This window comes from Cryptomeria japonica, chromosome 1 (assembly GCF_030272615.1).
Source record: "Cryptomeria japonica chromosome 1, Sugi_1.0, whole genome shotgun sequence".
Lineage (NCBI taxonomy): Eukaryota > Viridiplantae > Streptophyta > Pinopsida > Cupressales > Cupressaceae > Cryptomeria > Cryptomeria japonica.
Window position 1 is genome coordinate 323,904,023 of NC_081405.1, and position 17,802 is coordinate 323,921,824.

The 17,802-nt window shown below is 32.7% G+C and overlaps 1 protein-coding gene across 3 annotated transcripts; it reads right to left on the reverse strand.

Moving 5' to 3' along the window:
* Positions 1 to 240: 240 nt before the first annotated feature.
* On the reverse strand, positions 241 to 17,197 carry LOC131073161 (uncharacterized). Of its 3 annotated transcripts, none has more exons than XM_058009558.2 (5): positions 16,846 to 17,197; positions 10,250 to 10,295; positions 10,111 to 10,167; positions 9,832 to 9,973; positions 241 to 521 (listed from the first exon to the last, which is right to left on the reverse strand). In XM_058009558.2, exons 1-4 carry the CDS (start codon positions 17,078 to 17,080, stop codon positions 9,874 to 9,876), a joined length of 438 nt encoding a protein of 145 aa, XP_057865541.1. In that variant the 5' UTR covers positions 17,081 to 17,197; the 3' UTR covers positions 241 to 521; positions 9,832 to 9,873. The 3 variants fall into 3 exon arrangements, 1 of the variants encoding a protein (XP_057865541.1); XR_009112838.2 differs by having other exon boundaries at positions 247 to 521; positions 9,832 to 9,963; XR_009112839.2 differs by lacking the exon at positions 10,250 to 10,295 and having other exon boundaries at positions 248 to 521; positions 9,832 to 9,963.
* Positions 17,198 to 17,802: the final 605 nt, after the last annotated feature.

Below are 17,802 nucleotides of genomic sequence, written 5' to 3' on the forward strand. Positions count from 1 at the left end.
TTGGTGACCTGTTACAAGATTTATATATTGTAGTTGGAAAAAGGTACATAATTTTTTTATCAGTTTCTCCATCTTTACATCATGGTTTGCAAGTCAAAAGTTTATTTCTAGATATGCAAGAATTTTAATGAAATAACAACAAGATTACATTGGAGAGATGTGGAAATATGAAATTTCTGATTGCATTCTTAAATAAACATGTATGCTATACAAAGTACTCATTTTTAGATATGCAATTGTTTAAACCAAACAAGAGATTTTCAAGCTTAACATTGCATAAAATACATCTTTATTTATGAAAACAAACTATTCACAAGATCCCACACAAGCCGTGGGAATAGCTGAAACCATAGACATATATTTTCATACAACATGAAAATAAACTATATAACAGAAGAAAGATGAGTGGGAGAACAGGGTAACCCGTAATTTCTTGGAATGATGAGTCTAAACTTGAGAGAGTTGTTGATGTCATAGATGCTCATCCACTTCACTCTCTTATGCTCTCAGTCCATCAATACCTGCAATAGATTTGGAAAAATGATGTTAGAGCAATGAGGATTATCATATCCTCACACTCAAACTCATCAACAATATAGTTAATCTACATAAGAATACCAAAACACATGCCTATAGTAATCAACATATTAGAATCATAAATAAAGGAATCATTGCAGATAAGGTGTCATGGGTTAGAAACAAGTACCATGTTTTATCTAACATGTTTGTTCACTATGAAGGTATAGGACAAGTTTCCATTTCATGAATGTCAAGTATGTGGGTTAAAATGGGCTCTCGCAAGGGTAGAGCTCAACGTAGAAGTTATCATTCACAAGGTGACACTAATCAGTTGCCAGACATCAAGTACAATCACATCCACAGTCCCATATATTGTCATTCAATGATAGTATAAATTGCCATCCAATGGCAGCATATACAACAATGAAAATGATTGCACTCAATAAGAGACAGCTAACTAAAGCCATCATATGAATGAGATCATAAAACATAAGGAACTATATATGACTATCACTACTACAATAGCAACATAATGAGAGATAAGCTCTAATAAGAAAACTGATCATCATTCTTAGCTAAAGGATGGATTCACATCCTTTACAAGTTGAACATAATCCTATATGAATGTTCAATTGTTATTCATCTTCTGTTGGTGACAAAAAACTTGAAAGATGCCAATAATATTCAACCTGTTAAAAACGTGAATCACATCCTTTAGGATACTGATTCTGAGATCTAAAAGGTCATACAGGTAAAGAACAGTAATCTAAAAAGGGCTAACATAGAGGTATTTTAATAGAAGAATCACTAAAGGACAAGAATGCAAGTACAAAAGATCACTACATGATCTTAAAAAGAACATGATTAATGCTTCAAAATATCACCACAAATCACTAAGAGTAGCAACTATTGTAGACACCTAAAAGTTGCACAATGAATTAAGTGAATTTTATTCATTTAATTATCCCTAATTCTTCTAATTAATTAAATTAAGATTTAATTAATACACCTATTCTTCCAATTAGCCTATTAATCAAATTAAAGATTTGATTAAATCCATTTCCTCTAGCCTAACCTATTAATTAAACTAAGGTTTGATTAAGTACCCTTAGCCATTTAATTGAATAAATCTTATCTATTTAATGAAAATCCCCTTTTCCCCTTTTTGATCAAATTCAAATTTAATTAAAATCCCTCTTGCATTTAAATAAATCAAAATTTATTTAAAAATCCCCCCACTTGCAAAATCCTATAAATGCAAGTTGCATCCCTTTTGGCTAAATTAAAGCATTTTAATATAACTAAAAATCCTATTTTCCCTCACCCACTTGCAAAATTATACATTCCCCTAATCATTCTTCTAGAAGCCTTCTAATCCTATCCTAATCATCTCCTAATCTCCTAATCATGTCCCATTCTCCTAATCATCTCCCATCCCTAAAATTGGGGGAGTTACTTCTCCAGATTTGGGGAAAGTCTTCAAAATGTGTTGAAGACTCTACCTTATTGAACAAGCTAACTTGTTGAGTTCCCCAAATTTGTAAGAGCCTTACAAATTAGCCCCAAAAGTCTTCTACGACATTTAATGCCTCTTACAAGCCCACACCCCTCAGCCATGATGGTTGTCCCTTTAACCATTTTTCCATGTTGCACAAGAGTTTACCTCTTGGGTAATAGCATGTCTTCCTAGTTAATGACATTATCCATGATGTCACTCCTTGAGGTTATCCCAAATTGCTTGATTAGCATCTAATGATTTTTTAGTATCCCCTCAAGCCTCTCAAGGTGACATTTGTCAAATTGGGATTGGATTGAATCTATCCCATGGATCAATAACTTTCAATCCTAGCCCTTGTTGAGATTATTCAATCTCAGCCATCAATTTCTCTATTTTCCCTATAAATAGAGCCCATTCCTTCTTCAATTTGTCAAGTCTTTTGTGCTTCAAAATTATAGTCACATTGCAAGTTAAGGAGCTCTCTTTTTCATCACCAATCATCAACATTATCCTCAAACATCCATAGCACATAGTTTAGCTTCATTTAGTTGTATTTTAATCTTCCATCCTAGCTTAATTTCACTTCTTTTATAAGTTTTGCATTCTCATTTTTAGTCTAATTAACTCACATAGCATACTTAGCTTTCAATTTGGAATATACTTTGCCTCCTAATGACCTAGCTTGCATCCTTCATCTTCATCATCATCTCTTAGCACTCACTAGAATCCTAGTTGCATCCATTTCGATTCTAGTGGCATTTTTCATATAACTCGTTCTCTAGGTTGTCATATCGAGGATCAAGTGCTCTTCCAAGTGAGGGCCACCTTGAATCTTAGAGATCTTTAGAGATAGAGGACAATGAGGTGATTTTAGAGTTTTTAATATATTCATATGTTTTAATTTCTAACATCTAATGCAATGCTTCATTGGTGTGTTTGAAGTGTTTTCCCTCTTGTGGGTGGAAGACCACATTTTTGGCATATAGCCATAGTAAGTAATAAGGACAATGATATTAAAACAACTATCTATCCAGTCACCATGCAAAGAGATATCAAAAGAGATCATGAGTAGACCTATGATAAAAGAGCATAAGTGGAGTTTTAGTGATCATATGTAGTGCATGGTACAACATTTGCAGATAATAGGACATAACAACATTATTTCATCTATAGTCCATTCCTACAAGACAAAAGACAGTGAAATGGAAACAAAATCATAGTGACCTTTAAGGCATAATCATACATGGAGTGCACAGTTAGAACAAATAAATACATGTGATAGTTGCAATCAAGTATAATAGTCATTTAAGACAATGCATATGGTCTTGAAGACTGTGAATAAGATAGTGCCTACAAGAGAGCTAATAATATAGAGATGCTAATGATTAAATACAGTGATCTCATAAACACATCAAAACAATGAAATGAAGATAGCATTCAAATTGATATGTATGGAAAGGGAATCTCATTTCTAGATCATAAAGAATGCATTATAGGGAGTGGTCTTCAAAGCCATAACAATGAAGCTTCTAAATCAGCATATGAACAATTTGACAGTGCATAGACATAATGATCGAAGACAGTCACCATGATGTTATTGATACGGTGATATCCAAATGCAAAAAAACACAAAGAGTATTGTTATCAAAACATTGAAAGATTATAATAGCAGCCTTCAAAGAACAGTGAGTACATTATATAGTGCCATATGATCAACAACAATTTTTGGAATAAGGGTTTGCAATATTGCCCTAAGAACAAGAAAGTTTGAACAGTAAGAAGCCCTTGTTAAGACCCAATGGATATCTGGATAGTAAAGAACCACATTAACAACCATTTGACAAGAAGGTAGACCTTTCAGAGAAGAGATAAAGATATCATATTCATTGTCAAGTTTAGGTAATTCATCAGCAACAACAATCTATAGAAACCTTGGGCAATAAAGAGCAGTCCAATTATAGTAAAGTTCAAACAACAAGATGAATACAATACACAATGATTTCCTTAAGGATAGAGATGATGATTGGCTATAATCATTATAAACTATGAATACAACCTTGATAAGGACAAGTTCATTATAGTAGGGATGAGCATTGCTGTGAGAAGTGTGGTGATAAAGTTCTGTGATAAGGAGTGAATGCACACAAAGATTCAATGCAAGAGATGGCTAATGCATAGTCATTATCACAGTGATATAAAATGCAGTCTTAATGCCTGAATATGATAACACAATAAGAGAAGCCTGTGTAAAGTGTAAACCTGACCAAATAACACATAATAATCAAGGATAGGCATGTACAACATGAGTCTACAAAGTCACAATGATACAACTGCTACAGTCATAAGCTATCATAGTATAGATTCAAGAGTAGATTGCCATGAAATTATCATAATAAAGACAAAATACAAATTAAAAGAATTGGCACTCATTGTTAGGATTTGAGGGTAAAGAGCAGTCTTATAAAATGAATATCAATGATATTACCCTTCTTAACATTCACAATGCAGTATTAGTGATATTCATAAGAATAGTGAAACAAAGTTATCCAAAGCATCAAAGGATAGTATATAGGTGCAAACACGGACCCAAGGATGGATAGGCATTTCTTAGAAACCTCATGATGAAAAAAATACATACCTCACAAGCCAATTAACAGTGATAAAAGTCATCACAGAGGTATCTAGATAAGTAGTCTGTTACTAGTAGACACCAAAGTGGATAGCTCATAAAGAATTTTTGTTATAGTCACAAATCTGAAAGAATGGTATACACAATCACAATAGTTTTGATCATCTTTGAAAGGGTTTTTGTAAATTGAATCTAACAATTCAAAAACGGTAAAAGAATGGACAGACCCATGAACAAAATCTCAGATCAAAGACCCATAATAGTAAGTAAATCTTCATGTTGCAGATCTAAAGAGATAGTGAATAAAGACCAATTGCAGTCAAAGAGTAGGGCATCCATGATAGGGTAAAACTTTATTTGAAAGTCAATGCAGTAAGCCATTGGAAACAGAGGAAAAAACAGTTACAACTACATCATTAATCTAAGACAAGGCAAACAAAGGTCCCATCTCACATGATGATGCACAAGAATAAGGGTAAAGACAGTAAACTATAAACACTAAGCCACCATAAAAAAAACAATGGACATGAAGTCCACTCATAACTAATGAAATAGTGAATGAAAATCCTCAAAAGCATAAATGCTAGAAAAGATAGTTCAAAATAAGAACTCCATGGTTGTAAGCATGACTGTCAAAAGGTGTAACTGAACAACACTCATCAAAGAAGAGTTTGCAGTCAAAGAATAAGTTCCATTCTTTTGACAGTCTTACTTGCAAGTGGTTGAAGCATACAAGTCTCACAGATAAAGAGCCAAGGTATCCACATTAGCAATTCAAATAACAAAAAAATATCAGTATGAAGACCAAAATCAATGCATCTCACAATGGTAGAAAAGTAGCCTATCACGTAGGTTACATCCAATACAATTTGCAGTCCTAGCTCATAGCAACAAACTTATGGAATAAGCTTGTCACAAAGATATGAATGGACAGTAAATATCAAGATCCAAGGGATAAGGCCTATAGCAACCTTCAAAGAGAATTTAATGACAGTGATATGCATTGAGATTAGTGCATCATGGAGGTGTTATCATTTTATATGAGACATAGTGATATACAATCCATTAAGGAGAAATACATGGAACACCCAAGATAGCCATAAGGGTTAACAAAAGGTTCAGCTCATATCTCTTTTATCTCTATGAAACCCTAATTAAGAGAAGTCCCTGTTAAATTCAAAAGACAACCATATTCAGACAACTCAATCAAGGTTGAAAAACTCTGCATGCCATTAGAAAAATCTCGACCCCTAATGGCATGCGAATCGCATGCTGATAAACTCGGGGCAGAGTTTTCCTAAATCACGCCACGATTTTTGGGCGTCGAAATCGCCAAAACTTGACTAAAATACCAATTCAAAACACCAAAAAAAATGATTAAAGTCCGTGGTCCGCCAATACCTAAATATTTTGGCATTTCATTGCGCGACGACATGAGGCAAAAAAAGATGTCATTTTTGCACCTGTGGTCACGACTAGGGTTTGATACAACTACACGAAAAAATCGCATGACATAGAGCAGATTTCAAAGGTTGGATTTTTGATTTTAGTCAATGTTTTTTGCATTTGAATTCTAAAGGATTATTTAGAATTTTAAATATTTATTGCTTCTTATAAAGGATTTTTGGTTTACATCGTATTTATTATTAATCAACTGTAATATATGTGACTATAATATGATATTACAATCACACATATTACAGTCATATAATACAATTTAGTGAATTTACAGTCACGTACCTTATTACAATTTATAGTAATATTAAATTTTAATGATAATATGACTGTCAATCCTCATATACTATATACTATATAATATATATTATAGTCTCATATTATTGTAAATATGTAATAAGGTAATAATCTTAGTGTAAAACAATAATATGTGACTAATATATTACTGTAATATGTGACTGTATATAATTGACTGTCAATAATCTTAAGATATATGATTGTAATTTAAGATTATTGACTGTAATATATTATTATATACTATTATCCACTAACAATAATACATATATGTGACTGTAATATATTACTCTAATATTTAACTGTATATTATATTAATAATTTAAGATAATTGACTGTCATATATTGTGATGATATGTGACTGTAATTTAAGATTATTGACTGTATATTTTAATAATCTTAAAGAGAGAAATAAATCTTCCCACCTCATATACTGTAATACATTTCTTCTTATTTTAATTGTTATTAACTTATTAACAGTAACATTGTTATTCACTATAAATTTTAATTAATTTTCGAGTTACTTTGATGCAGATAGGATTTCCAATTAGGAATGTAATAAGTTAATAATAATGTTACTATTTTCTAAATGTCGTCTCTTTCTCTTGCTAGGTTTTGTTCCAATTTTTTTGAAATAAAATGGCTTCTAGTTCTACAAGTGGCAAAAAGAGAGACCTTTGTTGGAAACATGGGACACCAGGTCCAAAACAAGGAGACGTCCTTTGTAACCATTGCAGTAAGATTATAAAAGGTTGCATTAATAGGTTCAAATATCACCTTGCATAGATTGAAAGCTGAGATACCAGAAATGTAAGGAATGTCCTGAAGAGGCTACAAGGGATGCAATAGCCACACTTGAAGCATATGATCAAAGGAAGGAAACAAAAAAGAGAACAATTGAGGCAATGGCAGCCCCAAGGGAAGATTTGAGTTTTATGGGGTCACATACAGATGTGGGGGCATCTAGTTCTTCCCTTGGGCCACAAATACGAGGAATGGGAAGTGTGGGCAATCATATAGAAAACTACTTTGTTCCACGTAACACTCCTGGTGCACAACTTGGATTGCTAGGCACTGCATGGAATAAAGAGGTTCACCAACAAACAAAGGTGGCATGTGCTATATTTTGGATCTACAATGATATTCCATTCAATGTTGTTTCTAGTCCATCTTGGGACCAATTGGTCACTGCATTGACTATGGTAGGTAAGGGGTTCAAGTCCCCAATTCGTTATGAGATTAGTGGACTGCTATTGCAAGATGAGGTCCAAAACACTCACACATTAGTGGAAGAGAAAAGGAGTATTTGGCAAAAGAATGGCTGCACCATTCTTTCAGATGGGTGGACAGATGGTAGGAATAGGACACTCATCAACTTTCTAGCTACATCAAGGGGAGAGTTACTATTTTTAAAATAAATTGATGTCTCCAATGAATTGAAGAATGTAGAGACCTTGTGCAACATGTTGGATGAGGTGGTGATGGATGTGGGAGTGCAGAATGTCATATAGGTTGTGACTGATAATGTAGTTGCATATGTGGCAGTCGGCAAACTTTTAATGGCTAGACATTCGACATTATTTTGGATCCCTTGTGCTGCCCATTGTCTTGAATTTCTCCTTGAGGACATAGGGAAACTAAGTTGGGTAAAGAAAGTGGTTGAAGATGGAAGGAATATCACCAAATACATCTGCAATCACACATGGGTCTTTAATCTTATGAGAGAGCACACCGATGGTAAGAATTTTGTGCGATTAGGGGTCACACACTTTGCTACAAATTCCTCACCTTGCAGAGCATACTTGCTACATTTCCCAACCTAAAGCAGATATTCGTGAGTGAAATATGGTTGGGGAGTCTTTATGCTACAAAGCTTGAAGCAAAGAAGGTTGTTGTTGCCATTTTTTATTCTAATTTTGTCAAGATGGTGGAGGAGATCATCAATGTAAGTTTTGAAACTTTAATTGATGATTTATTATTTAATTTTCTAATATTACAATCTATTGATTTTGTTAAATTTTTTATATCTAGGTGTCGGAACCGTTGGTGAGGGTGCTACGATTGGTGGATGGGGATCATAACTCCATGGGGTATCTGTATGAGGCCATGGATAAGGCCAAAGAGGCGATTCAACACTTGTATGCATCAAACAAGACCAAGTATGAACCCATATGACACATAATTGATCGAAGGTGGAACCATCAGCTCCACCAACATATTCATGTTGTTGCCTACTTCTTGAATCCCAAGTTTTTTTACTCCCCAAGTTTCAGTGTAGATGAAGAGGTTAGAATTGGCCTTGACACATGCATTCAGAGATTAGTTGATGATGAGAACCTTTGAGACCTGATACTTGATGAGTTGCAGAGCTATAAGAAGGCCACGAGGCCATTGTTTTCTTCACTTGATTGCAAACGTAGGAGAGACACCTTATGACCAGGCAAAAAAAAAGATATGTTTAATTTTATTTTACCATTTATTTCTCTTTAAGATTATTAAAATCTTTACAAATAATAAATGGAATTTTTTATCCTTGCAGATTTTTGGTGGGAAGATTATAGTGCCACATAACCTAATCTTCAAAAGCTTGCCATCCGCATATTATCGCAACCTTCTAGTGCTTCTGGTTCTGAGCGCAATTGGAGTTTTTTTTAGTCCATCCACACAAAAAAGCGTAATAGGTTGACTCAACAACACTTGAATGATATTTTCTATGTGTAATACAACATTCAATTGTATGAAAAGAAGGTGCAAGGGAAAGATTCACATGAAGGATTTGACTTGGATGACATTGATCCATATGCAGTAGAATGGGTTGTTGTTCATGATGTTGTTGATAATGATTTGGATCCATTCCTTACTGATGAGCAGCTAAGTGAGTTGGAGAGGGCAGGAGAGGAATGGGATGCGGAAGTGGCATCACGTGAGGAGGAGGAGCACGAGCTTGATCATGTAGCAGAGGCACCTATCGAGGCACCTGTTGAGGATGTTGCCACTACAAATTCCAAGGTTTTGGAACGCTTAAAATATCCATTGTCAAGAGCCTCAAAGTTACATAGCCATTTGAAACGAAAAACACAGATTCACAAAAGGTTGCAGTAATAAGAAGCCTGAGATAGCTCGAGTTCCTTCACAGAGAAAAGGTAAGCTCAAAACAAATGGAAGACCTTTTCACAGTCACAGTTATAACCTCAGTTTTTCAAAGAAGAGAACCAATGAACACAGCTTCCCAAAAGGCATGTACAGTCATAATAGTGTAGATTGCAGCCATGAATACATTGGCATGGTAAAACACACAAATAGCGGCTATAACCTTCGCCAATAAAAACTAATACTATCATCGTTTGAAAAGATGAAACCCAAGAAAAAGCTCCAGTATTCTTAATAAAAGAAATATTTTTTGCACAGAGGTAAAAGGAAAGGAAAAACCACATACCATGTCGTCTATCATGTAGAAGACTTATCTCCTGTTCAAGTCTCAGTCCAAACTTGAAAACCCTAGTTCGAACCTTAGAAAGCATGCATAGTAGTGGTCTCTACTGAAAACTTTTGTTAGAATCTCTGATACCTGAGGAAAACTGAGAAGGGGTGAATGATTTTTCACAAGTATAAATAATTAATGTAGAGGAACATAATATAAACAACACAATGAAAGATAAAGAATGAAAGCACATAACACACAAAAAATTATTAGTTAGTTGTAAAATGTACCAACCTTACAACAACACCAAAACCAAGGGGAATCATATATGCTAGAGCAGAAGTGTTAACGCTGCAAAATATAAATATTAGCCTCGATAAAACACCCTTATTAAAATACATTCAACTAAAATTTTTACATTACACATACATACCAGATTGAAAGAACTGATTTCTCAAGTTTTGGATTTGGCAACAGGCCTGACAAGAGAACAAGAGTTTCAAAGGACCAATACTACAAGTTGTCCACAACCATAAAATAATGTACTGATAAAATAAGTTTAGAAAACCATTCTGGTATTAATCTACAATGTCTTATTAACAACTTGCATTATGGTATGATGAAAAAAACTTGATCTGGTCTATTTGTCAAATTGTTCTTCACATGCTATGAAATTTGAACATTCTGTAGTGTTAAAAGACAAAAATGCTCTGACATATTACATAGACAACTTGACCAAATTTTGTAGCTAAGATATTAAATTATTACACCAGATCATCAGTGAAGATGGAATAGCAAGCTTGAGATATTCTTTAATATCATGCAAAGCCTCCCTTGTAAGGGATGTCAATGTCCTCTTGCATTGAGGCAATTTTTTTATATATAGTAAAAGAAGTACCACATTGAGCCAGTTGGAAATGTTACTTGCCAAGGCAACCTCTTTATTACCAAATCCAATTTTAAATACCAGAGCCTAGCATCATGGGAAAGACAATACTTTGTGACTGGAGAAATTTTGAAGAGGTTGAAGAACAACATAAGCAAATAGGCTCGGAATCAGCCATTTGGCAAATTTCCTTGCTTAAAGGATATTAAAGGGTCGTGCCCAAATGCAACTAGAATGTTGCCCATGTAAGCCCACACTATAGAAAGTGATATGCACACACAAAAATGAATAAAAATTGCTCTCTGCACATGAATCTCGAGTAGATGATATCGCTTTGCCCCATAGGCCTATTCACATAGTGTTTCCAATGCGCTTCCCATTCCTATATGTACAAAATAAAAAGAAATAATTGTTGAGATTATCTTAAGGTTGATTCAATGTTGCAGGCATGCAGACCGAATCTAGTCATTGAAAACAAAATTAGAATGCGTATTTAGCCCCAGGGTACACTTGCAGAGCCTGAATACAAGAACATCAAAAGCCTTTAAGCCTTCCATATGATTTGAGTCTATATTTCGCCTCTTATCAAATATTTTTCAAGCACATAATGTTTCAAACAATGCAGCTTATCAAAACAATATTTTCTCTATAATTTCATAATCAGTTACAATATAGCTTAACTCATTAATGATATCTCTAACAAATAAATGTTTGCATATTCAAAGATAATTCATTCGTTAATCACAAAGTGGCTACAACTAATACATTTTTGTCAACCTACAACCCCTAAATGACTCATTATGTTAACAATCCATATGTGAGTAATCTTGAATAATGTCCAACATAGGAACATGACACACACAAAAATCTTAGTTTCATTGAGGAAATTCTAGGTCAATCGGAAATATAGAAGGTAAAACATTTGATAATTATCATACTCAACAAAATTCTATTTAACACTTCAATATCTAATGACACCCAAAAAAAAGAATCCTTATGAACATCAGTTACATCCCGAAACAAAACCATTGTCCATAACCTATGAGAACATCAAATGAGTTTGCAACATCATCAAGAACATAGAGAATCAAAGAGAACCACATAAGGTGGGGTCTCACAAACACTTTTCATGCTAAGAACATTTTTGTGCATGCTATTATACTATTATGTCATTTCTATACCCAATTTCAGATAAAATTTTATAATTGTTGAACACCACTCATTATATAAACACTTAAGTTCACACACAAAGTGAATGTTAAAGTTTATACACACCTTATAACATTGTAGCACAACATAGGTGAATGTCAATGTTATACATTGTTCACGCAAAATAAATTTGAAAGTTCAAACATATAAACACAACATATAGTTTTTTCAAACACACAATCCACACATATATAAAGTAAATGCTAAAGTTTAAACATTTCCATTAGTGAATGTCAAAGTTTATTATAGCCTTTACATAAAGTGAATGTGAAGTTCAAACACATTTCAAATATATACAAAATAAATGCTTAAGTTTATAAATCTTCACATAAAGTAAACTTGAAGTTCAAACATTCAAAATTTAAAACATTTTCCTCAAATTTTTAAACATGAATGCCAGTGTTCAAATATACATCACACAAATTTAGTTCAACTAGGCTTGAAGTAAATATTGGAGGAATACACAAAATAAATGACAAAGTTTACACACACCTTACAACATGCAACACAACATGAATGCCAATGTTAGTTCAAACATGCAACATAGGTGAATGTCAATGTTAGTACATTGCTCACACAAAATGAATTTGAAAGTTCAAAACACAACATATAGTTTTTCCAAATACACAATCCGCACACACATAAAGTAAATGCTAAAGTTTAAACTTTCTCATTAGTGAATGCCAAATTTTATTATAGTATGTACATAAAGTGAATGTGAAGTTCAAACACATTTCAAACATATACAAAATAAATGCTAAAGTTCATAAATCTTCACATAAAGTAAACTTGAATTTCAAACATGCACAAAGTTTATGCCAATGTTCAAACATGCATCACACAAATTTAGTTCAACTAGGCTTGAAGTAAATATTGGAGCAATACACAAAATAAATGGCAAAATTTACACACATCTTACTACATGCAACACAACATGAATGCCAATGTTCGTTCAAACATGTACATTGTTCACACAAAATGAATTTGAAAGTTCAAACATATAAACACATATCAAAGTACAACACAACATATAGTTTTTTCAAATACACAATCCACACACATTTAAAGTAAATGCTTAAGTTTAAACATTCTCATTAGTGAATGCCAAAAGTTTATTATAAATCTTTACTTAAAGAAAATGTGAAGTTCAAACACACTTTCCAACATATACAAAATAAATGCTAAAGTTTACAATCTTAAAAAAAAAAGTAAATTTGAAGTTCAAACGTGCACAAAGTGAATGCCAAATTAAAAACCATCCACATAAAATGAATGTCAATGTTCAAACATGCATCACATAAAATTAGTTCAACTAGGCATGGATTAAATATTGGAGCAATACTCAAAATAAATGACGTAGTTAAAAAAACACTTCACACACACAAAGTATACAAGTTTAAACATGCGCATAAAGTGAGTGCCAAAATTAGAACACTCTTGAAATTGAAACATGCACCAAAAGTGAATGTTAAAGTTCAAACAATAAAATATACACAAAATAATGCCTAAAATTCATACACTTCCAACTAGTGGACGCCAAAGTGAAATACACTAAACTAATTAAGTTTAGAAGACACTTCAAACAAACAATTAATTTATGTCAAAATTCAAACACACAAACTAAATGCCAAAGCTCAGGCAAACACTTCATATAAATACACACACAAAAGAGGAATGACAACAAACAATAAAAATGATGTCAAAGTTCTTACAATAAAATGTACACAAAGTAAATGGCTAAAGTTCAAACACACTTCCAAAAACTACTAATTGTCAAAGTGAAACACACTAAAAGTTTACATATCAATTTTAGGAACTGATTAAAAAATGTAACACCTTCTCCAGTTTTAGATATTAAATATTATAGTGAAATTTTTAAATTTACAATTTAAAAATTTTAACAATTGATTAAAAAAATGCAACATTTTTTCCAATTGTAGATATTAAATGTTGCATTTAGTAAGCCATTCAAAATTTAAAACATTTTCCTCAAATTTTATATATCTACATTCATTACTTGATTTCAGCTTCCAACTCTTCCTGTCAAACACTCAACAAACCATGGTTTAAATTTAAGTCGATTTTCCTACAAATAAAATATAAAACTATCATTAAAATAAAATAAAACTGATATAAAATAAATAACTTTAATGAAAATATATGAATATTTTTTAAATGCACCAGACCTTTCAAATAGAACAAATATCTTACCAAAAATCTGCCTAACTATAGTCTAGACAAACTATGTTCTAATACCAAAAATTTCAATATATTTTGTTTTATTTTTTATTAACAAATGCAACTCTAAAATATCAATTCTGTGTGTTACTGTCATAAAAGCACACTCCACCTCCTTGTTGATGCACAAAGCAAAGGTAAATGCCACTTAAATATGTGAAAACATAACTAAAGGATGCAAGTGCAAGTTTTCCAGTTACAATCTAAAACAGGACAATTAAAGCCAGGCAGAAAAAGGAACTGGGGATGAAAACCAAGCGCAGGTAAAATTAAAATTTGCTCTTCATTGATTGCAATAACAATTGAGATACTATTATTCTCCACGCATTACCGTGCACTCTTAACTTGAATTACAGGGCTTGTGGGAAGTGACATGTGAGCCACTCCCTCATATTAAGTGCTAGCCTCATGTATCCTATGATCAGATTTTCTGCCTTCAAGTTTTTCACTCTTAACTTGAGCCACTCCAAACCCCATATCAAGCATCGATGCAATAGTTGATTTAACTGGTTTTAGAGACTTTGGAAGGAACATGTACTGAATGCTTGCACAAATTAAATCTCCTTATCATGTTTCCTTTTTAAAGATTCATATATTTTGTGATTGGCCCTATGTCCAAAATACAAGCAGTTGGACTCTAAAAATCTTTCAAAAATCATGATAAAATTGTGCAAAGTGTACACATACAGAAAACAAAACTATGGAAAATATTCAAATTTAAACTCTTCCCCTTATAAAGCATAAATTGAAACGAACTATGGACACAAGGTTTCTCAAAGTTTCAAACCACATATCTTTTGAACCACATGTTGCCAAATATATTTTTAGCTTATCCTCTGATATTGGCTTCTGTAGAAACTCTGCTATTTAAAAATTAATGAGAAACAAGCATGAGTAGAAAGCCCATTTTTCTCATTGATTAAAAAAATAGAGACAGGTTGAAAGTTTCATTTGAATAACTGATAACAAAATCAATAGAAATACTAACGTCATCATTGTTGTGTTCACCCAACTCGTGTTTGGCATTTTTTCTGGTCAAGTATATGAAAGATGGCATAAGCACATCTTAAACTATCAGTGGATAAACCATCAACATATTTTAGAGAAACTAAGTAATATTTGGCAAGCCACGGGCATTTTCCAGGACTTTAAAACCTCTACAATTATTAGGTGTGGTCCATGCCCATGGCCCTCGGTTAAGTACTCCACCCAGGATAGCTCGAGCCATGGTCATTACCTTGACTGTAAATCACATAAAATTTTAAACTACAATTAATATTGAATCCATCTCAAATTAAATGAAGTCAATAGCATTAATCCAATCAGACCAAAGATCTTTCACAAACACCTCTGCAAACTAAACAAATAGGGCTTCAATGAGAGATGATTAATAAATGAGATACCAAGGCTACAAAAAGAGATTTCCAAGAGAATCGAGCTTTAGTATTATCATATTTGCAAACCTTTGTCTCAGCTTTATAATAATAAATTAGCCTAGTTTCAATACTACAGTGGAAGTTCTGACTACTACTCATCATTTTTGAATGGTTGTTGCAGAGAATTAAGTGGATCTACCTTTCTGAACAATGATAAATAGATAAATGTCATGAAAAAATTACCCTCAGATTCTTTCCATGTAATAGTGACACCCCACTTTTGAGCTGAAGTGTAAATTTTTGGACCAATAGGATGAGATTGAAATCTAGGAGAAGGTGGAAAGTTCCTTGACTGGTAAGTTCAACTCTCAAACGAATACCTAATCCTATTTTAGTGATTACTTTATTCCCTATCTTTTATGACTACAAAGTGCACAGTATGAAATATGCCCATGTCACAATGTTTGGAAAGTATCTACTTTAACAACTTCAAGAAACAGAGGAGATGGAAAAATGCAGTCAAAAAACTTATCAGAGGTTAAATGCAATTACAAGACAAACATAAAATGAATTAGTCCCACTACGAGGTTGAATAGGTTAAATGCAATTACGCAAGATTTCCACAGTTTAAATGCCATTTACAGTAACTCTCTCATTATATAGCTACTTGCATATATAATCTACAATTACTCAAACACATGAAAGAAAAAATGTCTAAAACAATTTTAAAGTTAGGATTTAGGCACAAAGAGACACACTGAACCTCCATTTGTAATGCAAATCGAAAGATCATTGAAGACTAGAAATTAAACCGCGATTAGAATACCTAAGCTAAACGCTTCTTCAAGTTTGAAGAATTCTTTTGCTGTTGCAATTACAATTACCACGAGAGACAAAATGTGGATTGGCCAGATAGAAAGAGGGCGTCGAATCTTTTATTCGTACCCATAAATGATAGGTTGCACATAGACCATAATAACAAGTAACAGACATATGAATTGTTTGACAAAATGTCTCAATGGTTGCACAATGGATTTGAAAGGAAAATGAACAAAATGACAGTTTATGTAAGATTGTTATGATTAGGGTGAGAGGACAAAGAATATTACAACGCAATAAATTCCAGGCAACAACAAGATCCTCAACCTATCATTTTTAATCTCAATTTCAATTCATTTAAAATATGGGATTAAGATAAAAGCAGATGAATTTGCGATTAAGATAAAGGAAGACAATTAGAATAAGGGACCAAGATAAAACACAATTTTTGATGTAAACAATGGCTAGTCGGTGGGAGGAAAAAATAGCAGATAGACATACCTAAATGGAGACTAAGCGCAGAGCCTTCAATTTCAAGCAAATGAGCCTCCCTTCCCCGTGACATTCTCTCCCTCCCTCCCCGGTTGTTCAGCTTAGAGCACAACTTCCTCCCAAATATTCCTTCATATATCCATTGCTCTCTCTGCCTTCTGCTTTCCCTCTTTCTATGTAAAATTAAAAAACCAACCTCAAAAAAAGAACAAATCATCGAAAGACTGACTAGACCAGCATGCATGCTATACAAGATTCTTATCAGAAAATATGAAAAATCCTAACAAAAACAAAACTAACATAAAACTCCAATAAAAGACATCGAAAACAAATTTAGGAAGAAAGTATTGGCAGAAGAGGAACTGATGAGGAGCACCTAGTTGGAAGTCACCATTTATAAGAGGTTGAAAACATTGTTTTTTTGAAACGCTCATGTTTTTTTTAACAGTCCTGTTTTTATTTAACAATCATAACAGCTAACGGTCATGTTTTTTATAACAGTCATGTTTTTTTATAATATTCTTGTTTATATTTAAGATTCATAACAACTAACGGTCATGCTTTTTTAAACAGTCATGTCGTGCTCTTACTCCTCAAATGATGAAATATTTTCTTATTAAAATCTTAGTTTGAAATTATTCATGTACTATTTTATATGAATAAGATTTTATTATGATGTTTAATCTGGATAAGAATGTTAATTAAATAAATCAGAAATTAATTTAAAATGTAATTTTGGTTATTCAAATAAATTATATAAAACATAAATTAATTTGAATAAAATTAACGATGGTTGATATTGATAATTTAGAAATAAAAGTTAGTATTAAGAAATCAATTGAAAAGGAAAGGTCTTGATAGCTTATTATCTAATATCAATGTTATATAAGAAAATCAATTTGCTACATTCTTAAAAAAATGATAATTTTGGCATGCTCGTTGTTCTTAAATTTGAACAAATTTAGA